This window comes from Notechis scutatus, chromosome Z (genome assembly GCF_049901735.1).
Source record: "Notechis scutatus isolate UNSWTSFEM ecotype Mainland chromosome Z, rNotScu1.2, whole genome shotgun sequence".
Lineage (NCBI taxonomy): Eukaryota > Metazoa > Chordata > Lepidosauria > Squamata > Elapidae > Notechis > Notechis scutatus.
This window is the reverse complement of record NC_142025.1, coordinates 93,278,899-93,293,332: the sequence shown is the minus strand read 5'-3', so window position 1 is coordinate 93,293,332 and position 14,434 is coordinate 93,278,899. Positions and strand designations below refer to the sequence as shown.

Here is a 14,434-nt window from a genome sequence, read left to right as displayed (position 1 = left end):
CACTCTGCAGTTTGTTGTGGTCTTCTTCTACAACAAATAAAACATTAGGAGCAGGACTAAAATTATAACCAGGATAATTTCATGACTTAACCACATTGCTGAGACTCCTATAAATATAATCTGGTAACATTTTGACATCAATTCTATTTTTCATAGTAAGAGTTAGGTATGTTCTGGACAGTAAACAAAATAAAGACTTACATAATGCAAAATCAGGTGAAAGAAAGATTTAAAAAGTCAAGTTTCCAATAAAAATTTCATTACCAACACATAACTATGCCAGAGCTTCATTAATATCCTAGGTCCAGTGCCTGTGGAAAAAGATATAGGCTTTTTCATTGCCTTTCTGAAGACCAGTATGGTTTGGGCCATTCACATCTTGGGAGGAAACCTGTTTCATAAGACAGGCACCATGACAAGAAGATATATTTCCAGTATTTACTAGGTGACATCCCTTTACCAAAGGAATCCAAACAATGTGCAATCATTGTGGATAGGTGACTCAGCAAATAATCTGAATCTGCAGTGTAGGGCTTTAAGGTGACAACCACATTTTGAATTGCACTGGTTGCTTTTACGACTATTGCCAAAGCTGCTTTTCTCACATATGTTGTACCATATCATGCTACACTGTACTATACAATTATCATTTCGGAACCTATTCTCATAGGGAGAAGTGTTGCACTAAATGTGCAAAACACTGGTGTCATGATGGGCATAAATATATTTTCAAGCAATGTACCCTTTTATTTGGGATATTTCAAAACTTCTGAAGAGGATTCCTGCAGAATTTAACTCAGGAATTGGCTATTTTTAATTCAAGTGATAGCGGGAAGATTGATCTGGAGAACTAACATTTTCTGTTTTCCATGAATAGAATCAGTCCTGATGCACATTTTTACCCCTATAACATTCAGATACTCTTTTGGAGTTTTTTTCAGAGCAGAACCAAAAATGCACTTAAATAACTGTCTAGGCCAGGGGTAGGGAAACCTGGCTCTTTTATCACTTATGGACTTCAACTTCCAGAATTCCTGAGTGAGCCATAAAAGGTTCCCCATCCCTGGCCTACTGGTTTTTTAATTGTGGGGGAAATCAATTTTTGACTTGAATGTCCTACATTTGTATATTAAACAGTCCCATTCAAGTCAAAAATTGATTTCCCCCACAATTAAAAAACCAGTAGGCCAGGGATTGGAACCTTTTATGGCTCACTCAGGAATTCTGGAAGTTGAAGTCCATAAGTGATAAAAGAGCCAAGTTTCCCTACCCCTGGTCAAGGCTGTACAAAACCACTGTAAAAATCTTCTTCACCAACATGTCTTCTCATACCCACACACTAAAACTGAAATTAATTTATCCAAAATAGCTAACTCCAGATCTGTCTGTGAAAATTCTTATTTCTAAACTTCTCAAACTCAAATTTGTACTATATTTTTGACCCCTTGAGCTTTTAAATTGTAAACACAAGTGCAATCTTTCATTTGTCCTAACCGCTTTCCCAAAAGCTACGTCATTCCTTGTTCTAAAGAGGAACCAAGCATGAGAAACAAGAATTTGCCCAAAATTGCTCAAGAAGAGAATGACAGAGTAAGGTTCAAAATGAAATCACCAAGACTGCCAACTATAGTTTATTCTCTTCTGTAACAAATAGGGCAATCACACTTTAGTGTGGTTGCATATAGAGATGAACATAAATTGGTTTTGACATAACATTCAAAATTAACTTTGTTTTTCAGATACGAATTCAGCAATTCTTAGCCTAACTTGACCCACAGAGTTGTTATGAGTTCACATCATTTTTTAAGATCATTGTAAAAAAAGTCAGATAAAAAGAATAATAGATATGTATTCAGGATGGAAGTGGGATAAGAAAACTAAGATATTTAGCAATAGTGCTGTTTCTATAATGTATACCAATTACTGTATATCTGTGAGAAAATTTGAATGTCAGTACGAAGTATCCAATTTATAAAAACCATAGAGTTCCAAACGCATTTTGAAGCTGAAGAAATTCCTACATTTGATTTTTAAAAAAGCTTTAAAAGACATGTGTCAAGTCACCTAACCACTGATTTAATAAATAAATGGCCAATTCTATTTTTATTTAATTAGGAAATGGTGAAACAGTATCCTAGAATATTACAGAATTTAATTAAACATACACCAAAAGTTTAAAATTAAAAAAGAAGCCAGCATTTCAATTGTAGCATTCAGGAAGTATGTTAAGCTTTAAAAAAAACATGCTCACTAGCAGAGACAACACTGCTAGACCCATTTTGGAGTTGCTAGATGAGGAAGACAATACAACTCAGGATCTCAAAAGTGTAGGGAAACCAAAAATAGCTTGTATAGCTCATAATTCCTTCCACAAGTTGTCACCTGAATTGTAACAGAACAGAGCACTTATGAAATACATTGCTCAAAGATCATTTTTCCTTTATTCAACACAAAAAGATGTGCTTGTACCAAAACTGTGATGGTGTTTTCAAATCTGCTCTAACACAGGAAGAGCCTCTTCATCCTAAGTGTGCATCATCCCACCTTCTCCCCTACTAACCACGTGGCTCCTGAATTTGGTTACTTACTAGCTGGTGAAGGTGTACTGTACCCGCTGACTGGCAGCTGGTGTTGCATTCCAGGCAGAGTTCCTGGAGGTGAGAGGCCTCCAATCATGTGGGGAAAGAAGAAATAGTGAGGAACTGGGTAGCTGTTGAGATGTCCACTCCCTGGTGTAGAACAGGAGCTACTGTTGCTTGCCATAGCTGGCACAATCCACAGGCCTGACCGTTGATAAAAAAAGATTCACATAAGGGCTGAATGCAGAGCACTTAATATAGAGGAGCAGTCCAGAACCATCAAAACTTGATACAAAATCAGTGTAATTTCAGGCCAAAGTTAAGCAGAAGAAATATGTTCAGAAAATTCTGCAGGCAAGCTGAGTGGATCCTCAAGTTTTCAAAAATATTTCAGAAATCTTTGGGAACAGATCTTCTAAAAGAAGCATGGAGGAGAAGCTGCAAGGTCCTCGGTGCAAAGTGGTGACAGAGCTGTAGAAGGAGAAAGGAAACAGTAAGCAAAAAGATGCAAGGGTCTGCATTACAAACTCAGACTGTATTCAAATGATTAGCAGTCATAAAGAAGTGATTTTTTTTTCAAACAAGGATATAGCCAGAACTTTTAGTCCAAATAATATATATACATAAAAAGACATAATTCTTACAATGTTGGAAAACATTTCTGTTTATATAAGACCTTGATTAACATTTTATCTTGTAATCTATATAGATTTATTTGGCATATACATATAAATAAATAAATAAACAAACAAACAAACAAACAAACAAACAAATATTTCATTTATTTTTATTTACAAAAGGTATACCCCAATAGATAAGATGTCTATGGCCAATATATTCCACGTTATTCCTGTTGAACAATTTAAGGAAGTGAAAGAGAGTTTATTTTTTTGCTGTTGTACAAAATAAAAAAATAAAAATTCCATCATCCTGACAAGGACTTACATTCCAGTATTCTTTTTTTGCCAGTTTGCTAAACTTTGGCCCTTTTTGTATTGTTTACACCCTAAGTGCTTTTATTATATTTAATCCACACAGAATAAAGATCATTCTTTAATAGGTATTGCTAAAATATATATAAAAGGAATTGAAGAGACTAGAAAAGAATGTGGCTTAATCTTTTTACAGCCATAACAAAATATATTTAACCATACTAAATTATTTAGCAAAGAGAAAAGTTAACAAAAGTTTAAGTTGAACAAACTCCACCTTACCTATTATGATTCTTAATTTAATGCTGCTGGCAAACATACCTACTGAAGCTATTACAGGAGCACAACTATCACATAGAACTATTGGGAGAAGAGGAGACACACTCTGCGACTTTCTGACCTCAGTCAAGTAATTGGGATTAAAGTCAGGGAGGAGGATCCACGAGAATTTGAGGGAAAATTCAAATCAATGCTCAACTCCTGCTACCAAATCATATTTCGTTTCTACATTCCACTGCATATAATTTTGTACATACCACTGAGTATAATTTCTTCTTTGGCTTTCTTGCCAATCAGTCCTGCTATCAACACCATGCCTCGCCCCTATTCTCTCCTCCATCCCCACCCCCACTTAATTACCACAAGAGACCATTTATCGCTCTCTCTTGACAGGAGGTGACAGGTAGCCCAGCCCCTCCAGACAAATGAGTTGGAGGTCGGAAGGTTTGGCTACCTGCTGCCCTTGCCTTACCATAAATCATGGGAGGGGGAACAGAATGGAGCATAGGACACTAAAGGAAATGCTGATTAATGAAAAACAAAATAAAAGGCCTCTCTGCTTTCCCCTTCCTGAAAGAAACAGATGAAGGAAAACAATTCCAATAGAATTCTGAATCGAAATTGGAAGTCTGAACTGAAATTAGGGAGGGGGGGGGGCTAGCCTTACCACCCTAACTGAAGTCTACCACTTCCACAAAAAAACTCATGCTTCACTTCCTTCATCTCATGCACGAGGGAAGAAATATAAAATTGCCTTTTGCACAAAAGCACAACACACGTTACTAGGAAGTTGTCCTCAGATCCAGCTGACATGGAGCTCTTGTGAGGCTCTTGTGCATTTCACTGGAGTTTGTAAAGGAAAAGGGAAGAGGCAACCTCACAGATTGATTGTCCATCTATCTACTTTGTTGTTTCACATCACCAAGTGTACTTCTATCCCCATTCATGTATTTATGCAATATCCTAAGCCATGCAGAGGTTTATTTGGTCTTAGGTGAGGATGTTATGTAAATCCAACTTACTATTGACAATTCAATAAATTATCAGCAAAAGTTATTTACATTAGTGTGCTGTCTAAACCAGTGGTTCCCAAAGTGGGCAGTACTGCCCCCTGGGGGGCGGTGGGATGCCTTAGGGGGCACTGAGAGGCAAGGGGGCTGGCCGGGGGGCGCTAAGAGGCGGCAGGGGGTGCTGGAGGTGAGCGGCAGGGCACAATTCAGGGGTGAGAAAAAAATCCCTCCGCCGCCCCGCAGAATCATCCCATTGACTTGCATGTTCTGGTGCAAGGAGCTCCGCCCCCCAAACACAGTGTTGGGAAAGGAGAGCAAAGCCAGAGTGGCTTTGCTCTCCTTTTCAAACATCCCACCACCGTGTTTGGGGTGGCGGGGGCGTTGCCCCGAATGCAGCGTTGGGAAAGGAGAGCTTTGCTCCCCTTTTCAAACATCCCGCTGCCGCCGTGTTTGGGGCGGTGGGGCGTCGCCCCAAACGTAGCATTGGGAATAGGAGAGCAAAGCCAGAGTGGCTTTGTTCTCCTTTTCAAACATCCCACCGCCACCATGTTCCACCCTATTGAGCCCCTTGCACCAGAGGCACCTGCCCAAGCATGTCCGAACGGAGCTGTGCACGAAGTCAATGGGGTGAGCCTGAGAGAGAGAAAAGGAGAGAGAGAAAGAGAGAAGGAAGAAGAGAAAGAAAAGGGACAGAAAGAAAAAGAAATAAAGAAAAAGGGAGGGAGGGAGGGGAAAGATAATGAGATATCTATTTTAGTCCAATCACCTGCTCCAGCAGGGTTAGAAGGGAGTGAGTGAGTGAGTGTGTGTGTGTGTGTGTGTGTGTTCTCCTTGTAATTTACCAGTACATTTTGGTTTTGCCTTCTTCAGAATTGGCGCTGTAATACATTGGGGAAAAGTAATTTCTTAGGGTGGAGATCTGGTCCAATGGATCCTGTTTAAAGCCTCAACTAAAATGTGAGAGCTTCCTGAAAGTCTTGACCATGTTTCATCCACAAAACCTTTAATTAATAGAAGCCAAAGATGTTTCAATGTGCTGGCAAAGATGCTGGCAAAGATGTTTCAATGTGGAAAAGGGCCGCTAAACTAGGCCTCATTTCAATCTGATGCATCAGGTCTCTCTCTCTCCCTCTCTCCCCCCCTCCCCTCCATGCCTCCCTTTCTTTATCCCTTTTTCTTTCTTTCCCTTTTCTCTTTCTTTTCTTCCTTCCCTCTTTCTCTCTTTTCTCTCTCTCTCTCTTTCCTTCTCCCAGGCTCACCCCATTGATTTGGTGCACCGCTCCACTCGGACTTGCTTGGGCAGGTCCCTCCAGTGCAACGGGCTCAATGGGGTGGACCTGTGGGGCCATCACCTAGAACACGGCATTTGAAAAGTAGAGCAAAGCCAGAGGTCGGTAATTTGTGCTGCAAAGAATCACAAAAGCTTCTGGGTTGTGCACAAGAAGGGACACACATGTCAATGCAATTCAGCAACATAAAATAAAGAAATACAAATAAAACAAATCAACAAGAATCAGCAAAGCATTTCTGATTAGATTTTATTCACTACTAGAATCTAATCAGAGATGCTTTGCCGATTCTAGTCCAATGACCTGCTCCAGTAGGGTTGGAAGCAGGGGTGGGATTCAATTTTTTTAACAACTGGTTCTGTGGGAGTGGCTTAGTTGGTGGGCGTGGCTTGGTGGTCATGTGACTGGGTGGGTGTGGCTTGGTGGTCATGTTATTGGCTGGGTGTGGCCAACTCAATATCACTCACATCGAGGCATGCATCTCCTCGCCTGGCCTCTCATGACTGTGGGGATGCTGCAACAGTTGTAAGTGTGAAAAATGGTCATGTCACTTTTTTCAGTGCCGTTGTAACTTTGAATGGTCACTCCACACAAGCAAAGTACTAGCAAAGGAGGGGGAAAAAAACACCAGAGAAGTTTCTGAGACAGGAGTCTAGTCCTGCCAAGAATGTAATAAGGGTTAATGGAGAGGCAGTTTCTGTAAGCAACACCAGAATGTTTCCTTCTTGCCTTCCTTACAGGATTACGCCAGTAATTTCTTCTAACAACCAATTCTCCGAACTGCTTAGAATGTTAACAATCAGTTCTAGCGAATAGGTGCAAACTGGTAGAATCCCACCCCTGGTTGGAAGGGAGTATGTGTATATGTGTATGCATGGCTGTCAAAACTCCAAAAACAGGTCAAGTAGTTCTGGAGAGGCCAGTCATAAATTAGAACACTTGCTAAGCAACCGGCCATTAAGTGAGGACCACTTGTATTTGGTTTGCCAGTCACCAAACCACGCTCAGCCAGTCATGTGACCAGCAAGCCATGCCACCAGTCACGTGACCAGCAAGCCACACCCACCCAATCACGTTACCAGCAAACCACACCCTCAAATTAGGCCACACCCCCAGAAATTTGAATCCCGCCCCTGGGTGGGGGGCATTGAGGATGAGTTTGTAGCACCAAGGGGCCGGTGGACTGAAAAAGTTTGGGAACCACTGGTCTAAACTAATCAAACTTTTGACTCCACAACTCAGCTTCGTTACATATAGCTATTTCACACTACTGCACATGGATGACTTAAAACAAAGCAGCTTCTCAAAACTCTTTCACGGTTGGGGTTAATAATGGGATCGCTGAGAATTTGCTAACTTATTCTTTTGGGGTGACTATAAGTGGCCATCCTCAGAGCCAGCCTGGTGAGATAAGATGGTGACCTAGAGACTTCTAGTCCTCCATTAAAGCTGGCTGAGTGAGCCAGTTACTCTCTCTACATCATAAGGCTCTAGTTACAAAGAAAATAAGAAGTGGGAGCATTATGTACAAATAACAGCAGGGTATAAATCTAATCAATAAATCAATAATAAAATACAACTGGAATTGAAGAGAAAGAAATCTTTCAGAAATGAAGGCAGGGACTATATTGCAAGACTCTGGTGGGATTCAAATCTATTCCCCCGCCCCTCAAAAAACAAACAGCAAAATAGTTTTAAAAAATTATGCAAAGAGAACTCCCAGGGGTTGACTAGATTACATTCCCAATTAAATGGAGATTGGGCATATTTCCAGATAGCTGGACAGCACACTGAAAACAACAAGGACTGATTCTATTAGAATAACTCTTTCCTTTCCCAGGGTCTAAAAAGTGCCCTGGGAAGGAGGATTGTTGCAAGGCAGATTTTTCCTCCTTTTGGTCAATCAAAGTAAGTTGGTCAGAGCCTCTTTTCTGCCTGACACTAAGAAGCAGACATCCAGCCAATCCAGAAAACAGGAAACACACCAGCTGAAGCCAAGTAAGTGGAAAGATAACAGATTGGCGTCCCAGACTAGAAGCCATCACTAAAGAAGCAAATCCCACTCCAAAATCATCAATCTCCCTATGACACCTGAAGCTACATTCTACAGAGATGGCTTCTAACTTCCCAGTCTAAACTTCTATTATTTCCTGGCTTTCTTTTATCCAAGTATTAACCAGACCAGTCTTGCTTAGGTTCTAACCCAAACGGGACTGATGCAATTCCACCAACTATTCCTTCCATTTATATTAAACTCTATAACCAAAAGTACTGTTTAGTGGCTTACACTTAAAAATAACCACTGCATATTTAGAATGAGTATTCCAACTGACATCAGCTCAATAAAAAGCCATGAAGTTGCTAGGATCACCTTCCTAGATATCGCCTCCCAGTCTTTCCAGCATCCAGAGATTGACAGCCAGATATTTTACATTATAGAAGGAGTCTTGGGGACTGGACTAAACAGATAAATAATAATTAAATAAATTAATCAAAGACCATGCAATAGTGTGGTATCGTTTTCTCACATTTGGACTGCTTTTGAGTATTCTATTTTGCTTTTGATTATGCTGTTTATTATTTTAGATTCTACTCCCATAAAACATGTAGACAGCATTGTTGAGAGGAAGCAGAGACATTAAGTTGTAAAGTTAGAGGAACATTTTTTCTCACTATTAATATTTTACCATTAAATCAAAAGAAAATGTAACATTAGGTTTGAAATTTAAAAAGAACAAACATTTTAGAGAATAGTTATATATGCAGCTTTTACAACATCATAATGATGCTGTATAAAATAATGAAATTACAACATCATAATGGTTTGGATAAAACAGGTAAAGGTTTCCCCTAGCCCACATATCCAACCCTAGGGGGCAGTGCTCATCTCTGTTTCTTAGCCAAGAGAGTCAGTGTTGTCCAAAGATGCTTCTGTGGTCATATACGCTGAGGTGCAGAGAGTGTTTCCCATTAAAGTGGTACCTATTTATCTACTTGCATTTTGCATGCTTTAGAACTGCTAGATTGGTAGGAGTTGGGGAAAGAATGGAAGCTCGCCCCATCATGTTGTGTCTGATTTGGATAACTTTGCCCCATGAAGAAGGGATGGGCAATATGCATGCCATCTTCAATCCTTCTCAATTACTTCCCCTGCAGCACTTGGAGGCTATACAAATTAAAACTGCATATATTTGCACATATACATCTTAATCCTTAAGAGAGTTCAGTGGTAGTGTTAAGGCAACAAGCTAGGAACCAGAATACCATGAGCTAGAGTCCTGCCATGGGCAAGAAGCCAACTGAATGATTTTGGGCCAGTCATTTTCTCTCAGCCCGAGAAAGGCGGAAAGGGCAAAAAATCCTGCCAAGACAACTGCAAGATTTTGACCAGAAGTTGTCAGGAGTCAAAAGTAACTCAAAGGTACATATTAAAAATTCTGTAAGGATGCAACCAATGTTATCCTTTACATAAAATTCAAAGATGGCTGCAAGCAACATGAAAAAAATTATTTTGTAGAAAACTAAAGCAAAGTAATAAAAATCAATATACCCCCCTCCAACTGACAACAGCTGAATTGCCCACTGCTATGGCTTATTGTGGAACGTGCTTTGCCACTGTGGTAATGGATGAGAGACTAGAAATAGGAACAAACTGCAACCAAGCATGAAGGATGCAATAATTCACTAGTGGGACTCTGTATACCCAAAGAGGAGGAAAGAAAGGGAACAAAAGGAGGGGGGAAGAAGGGGGGGGGGAATGAAAACAGTGTTTAACCCTATTGGGGAAGAAACAATAAAAATAATCTAGTATAGACAAAATGCCAACTATATATTATTTTCATTTTTTAAAAAAAAACAGGTTTTATTTCAAAGTAGATTGGAATAACATATTTCATAATCGTATCCTTCCAGATATCCCTTCCTTCAACTTCTCAGTACCAGGAATGGGATAATTGCTAAAGCTAAAGTACAGTATGAAGTTGAAGGTGTATGAGTTAAAGTCTCCGTACAAGGTTTTAACCCCATGAGGTAACATCCAGCTACCCACATGTAAGGAGTTCCAATAAGGATGAAGCCAGTGGTCAATGTCATTCAAAATATTTCACAGGATAAATATGTGTAAAAATAAAGAGGAAAGTGGATGTTAAGTAAAAGCTCATATATGGCATGTTATCTCCCTGCTCTTAAAGGAAGGTACATTGTATACATTGTTCTGATAGTTTCATAATTCTGTGCAAGGTGGAGGTATAAGAGGAAGAAAGCAGTCCACACGGTGTGTGTAGAAGAGCGCAGGAAGGAAACTTGTTAATTATTACTTACTTTACTAGCCAGGAAACCAGGCGAAGAGAAATGATAAGTTAGCCAAAGAGGTAGATTAAGGTTAGTTGTATTGCTTAAAAACTTGGGATGCCATCTTAGATTTGGTCTGTATTTAATTATTGAACAAAAGCTAGATAATGCAATCAGGAATTATCACATAGGCATGCCACTGAGCCTTTATTTTGTATCCACTGGATAACTGCTAAACAAAACCCAGAAGAGTTTATAGAAAGCACAAGAATGAAGGTTTGCCACATTACTTCACACTTAAATCAACCCACCTCATGACTTCCTACTAAATTGCAGCAGTGACATTATACCCTCCAATTTCACTATCTTACAATTGATAGATTGATGGTAAAGTAACATCATCATTGTGTAGAATAGTTGTTAGAAATACCAGCTGACATCCATTTCCAAACCAGCTTCAGGCACAATGCCAACCAAGGACTTCCTGTTAGGCCTTCAACCAGCATGTGCCCACCCACAACTTCCCTGTCATCAATTTCAATTCCCAGTGTTGCCCAGTTTCACTTCTCCTCATCAATCAAAGATAGTTTTTAAGACCTACAATCAATGTCTATGTTGTATTTTCCAGGTGTCCAAAATAAGCTGGACTAATGACCCCATTCAGGTAGAGAAAGGGCCCCTGAACAAAAACCACAACTCAGATACCACAACATGCCTTGCTCTTTCAACCATGCTCTTGTATTTTACCATCAATAATATTAACCAAATGTTGTACTTCAAAGTTCACTCTAGATCTGAAATGATGCTTTTGGGTTTAACAGAAAAAGACATGAAAAAAAATTGGAACTATGAATTTATATATGTTGATGGCAGCAAGGTTTACTTTAATGGAAGGACACTTTAATCCCCACAATGAATGGCTGCAAAAGTTGATGAAGTTAGTTGACTACTTTGATAAAAGTTGATGAAGTTAGTTGACTGCTTTGATAAAAGAAAAAACATAACTACTTCTGTTTCTACTTAGAAACCACTTCTGGACTTTGTGCTTGAGGTGAAAAAAACAAAACTTTGATTTTGGATTTTACTGATTAGATAGATTAGATAGATACTATCTTATTTTACTGCACCAAAGGGAATCAGAAGTCAATACCTTTTCTTTATTTTTCCCTTCTTTTCTACACTCTTCCCTTTCCTTTTCCTTCCCCTATTTTTCATTTTTGTATTTTATACTATAAACTAATAATAAAAAAGAAAAATCTAAAAGAACTGAAATGATGCATGGCAACTTCAAGTCTGTGTGCAACTCTTTTTTTCTCGCTGATGAATTTCCATAGCTGGGTCTTATTTGCCTAAAATGGCATATCTTGAAAGTATGAATCACAGCATTCTTCAATTTAGCAACTAGGATTCTTTATTACTTCTCATTAACTTCAATGCATGATCAGCATATTAAAGAAATAAGATTTCATAAGAACGTTCAGGTTTCTGTACCCCTAATTCACCAATTAATTTTAAAAAAATTGACGGAAAAAAACCCCCAAACATTTTTTTTAAGCTAGGCATTTGGCATATATTCCTAGATATCCCCGCAACTTCCCATTCTGCATTGGAAAAAAAAAAACTTCTGATCCCAACTCACTGGACTATGTTTCAGACTGGCTAGTATAACACAGAAGCTAGTTAGACAGCCATAACAGGACAACACTGAACTTGTTGCTATGGCAATGCCACCCTCTTTCCTCCACCCTTGCTTCCCCAGTAAATGTGAAGTGGGGACAGAGCAGGAAGTGTGATGACAATCTGATGTGTGGTCACAGCTTTGTGGATTTCCTCCTTGTATTTGGTATTAGCCTAACACACGACAACAACTTTGTTTCGGGGAAGGGGGAGTCAAACCAACGATTCAAAGAGACTGAGATAACACTAAGCAAAACACCCAACTTTTTAAAGAGGTGATTATGGTGTACACTTACACTGAGAGCTGAGGATACCAGCATCCAAATGGGATAGCGCTAATAGAACAGGAAGATGAATTTAAGCTATTGAATCTGAGTCATAATCATACTGTTGAGAGAGATGGGGGAAGGAAAAGAACATGAATCACAGCCGATTCCCTCATTCAGGGTCTTTGCCCACGCCTCTCACAGTTGGCACACAGGAGAACATTTTATTTTTATTTTTTATTTATTTTATTTTGTCAAGCGATTATAAGATAACAGGTATAAGTATAAGCATGGTTATGAATACATGAAATGGAAAGGGGAAAAAAAAAGAAACAATAGGACAGGGATGGTAGGCACGTTGGTGCGCTTATGCACGCCCCCTAACATGTAAAAGAAGGGGGACCTGGCTGAGTAAGGAGGCATCCCTATAGGAGATCAAGGGACTTTCAAATAACACTGGTCAAAAGCAGCAAGAAGTTATTTTGTGGAGGAAAGAAAAGGAATGGGATATGGAAAAAGCAATAGAAAAAGAAAGAAAGGTTTAAAAAGTACCCTTTTTTGGCTGCCACTTTTCCCTCGCTCAATATAAAATTTTGTGAATGAAGACAGCAACTGTGCAATAAATGCTTCATCAAATTGAGGGAGCACTGAATTATATTTGCTGGAAGCTTCCCTTCTCCCCAGCTCCAGTCAGCGGACCCATGATGGAAATTCTTTATTAAATATTTAGCTGGGCATGAAGCTGCCCAAGATGGTTATCATAAAAGGAAGTACACAACAGAGAGAACATAATCCAAATATTTCTGGCAAGAAAGCATTAGACCACTCCATCAGAACTAGGGGAATTGGAAAAGTAAGATTAATTCTCATCTCTAAACTTTTTCTGTGTTTTCCCCTGGCAAAACATCATGTGTAATTTTTGAGCTTGCTACTTTTATGCTAAATAGCTCAGAATGGGGGGATCAGTTTGTGGTTCTGACTGTCATATTTCCTAGCTACTAAAGAAGAAATACATTAATAATTCTGAGACAAAATAGTCAGACAAGTGACTCAAACTGCTTGACTTAACCAAACACTCTTCCCACTCATCTATATTAGAAAAGCAATCAGATCTCTTTCTCCACTCCAAAAAAGGTCACCCAGGTTCACTTCAAATTACAGAGGTACTTTAACCACATTGCTTATCAATTCTTTTGCAACAAACCAGACCAGAACTTGATGCTGGGAATATAGTCAAAATTATTGGATGGGAACTCAGCACATAGATCACTTCTATTAATCTGCATAGCACCATAAATAATCTAAAGCTATAACAAATATTTAACTTCAAAGAAAAAAAAGGCATCTATTGACTTTTTTTCCTCACACCACTGAGGGTAAGAAAGGGAGGACAAACCATCTAGATCAGGGGTGTCAACCTCAATTTCATTGAGGGCTGCATTAGGGTTCTGTTTGACTTCAGGGGGCCCTGGGGACGTGGCCAGAATGGATGTGGCCAGCTCCATGTCACTCATTGAGGCTCCGTTTTCAGCCACGATGGCCTTCTGCAGCCTTCTGCTAGCAAAAACAGAACATGGGCCCCACGGGCCAGATCTAAGTACCCAACAGGCCAGATCCAGCCCACAGGCCTTGAGTTTGACATCCCTGATCAGATTATATTATATTTGCAGTGAGGGTATATACGGCGAAACATCCAACATAAATTAATGGGCAAAAGTTGTTTTCGTCTCTAACTGTCTCTTTATAGGTAACTTTTTAGACATTACATTAACATTTTCACATTCACTAGATATAATTTTATTATTTATTTATTTATATCCCATCTTTAATGTTTTTCAAATAACTCAAGGCAGCAAACATATCCAACACATCTTCCTCCTCTAATTTTCCCCACAAAAGCCCTAAGAGTTGATGAGAGAAAGTGACTGGTCCAAAGTTACTCCGCTGGCTTTCATAGCTAAAGTAGGGTTTGAACTCGCAGTCTCCTGTTTTCTAGCGTGGTGCCTTAACCACTAAACCGAACTGGCTCTGAAGTTTCATCATGTATTTTCATATCACACAAGTAAATTTTATTCATCAATTTTTATTCTAAGCTATGCTAAGAAATAAATA

The 14,434-nt window shown here is 39.3% G+C and overlaps 1 protein-coding gene across 4 annotated transcripts in view; it reads right to left on the bottom strand.

The window, feature by feature from the left end:
* Window positions 1-14,434, bottom strand: part of RARA (retinoic acid receptor alpha) — a 219,840-nt gene that overhangs the window by 136,104 nt on the left and 69,302 nt on the right. For all 4 annotated transcript variants that reach the window (XM_087947974.1, XM_026679674.2, XM_087947975.1 and 1 more), the window contains exon 2: window positions 2,589-3,050. In XM_087947974.1, the coding sequence (XP_087804100.1) occupies window positions 2,589-2,763 (175 nt within the window). In that variant the 5' untranslated portion in view covers window positions 2,764-3,050. The remainder of the gene's footprint in view (window positions 1-2,588; window positions 3,051-14,434) is intronic.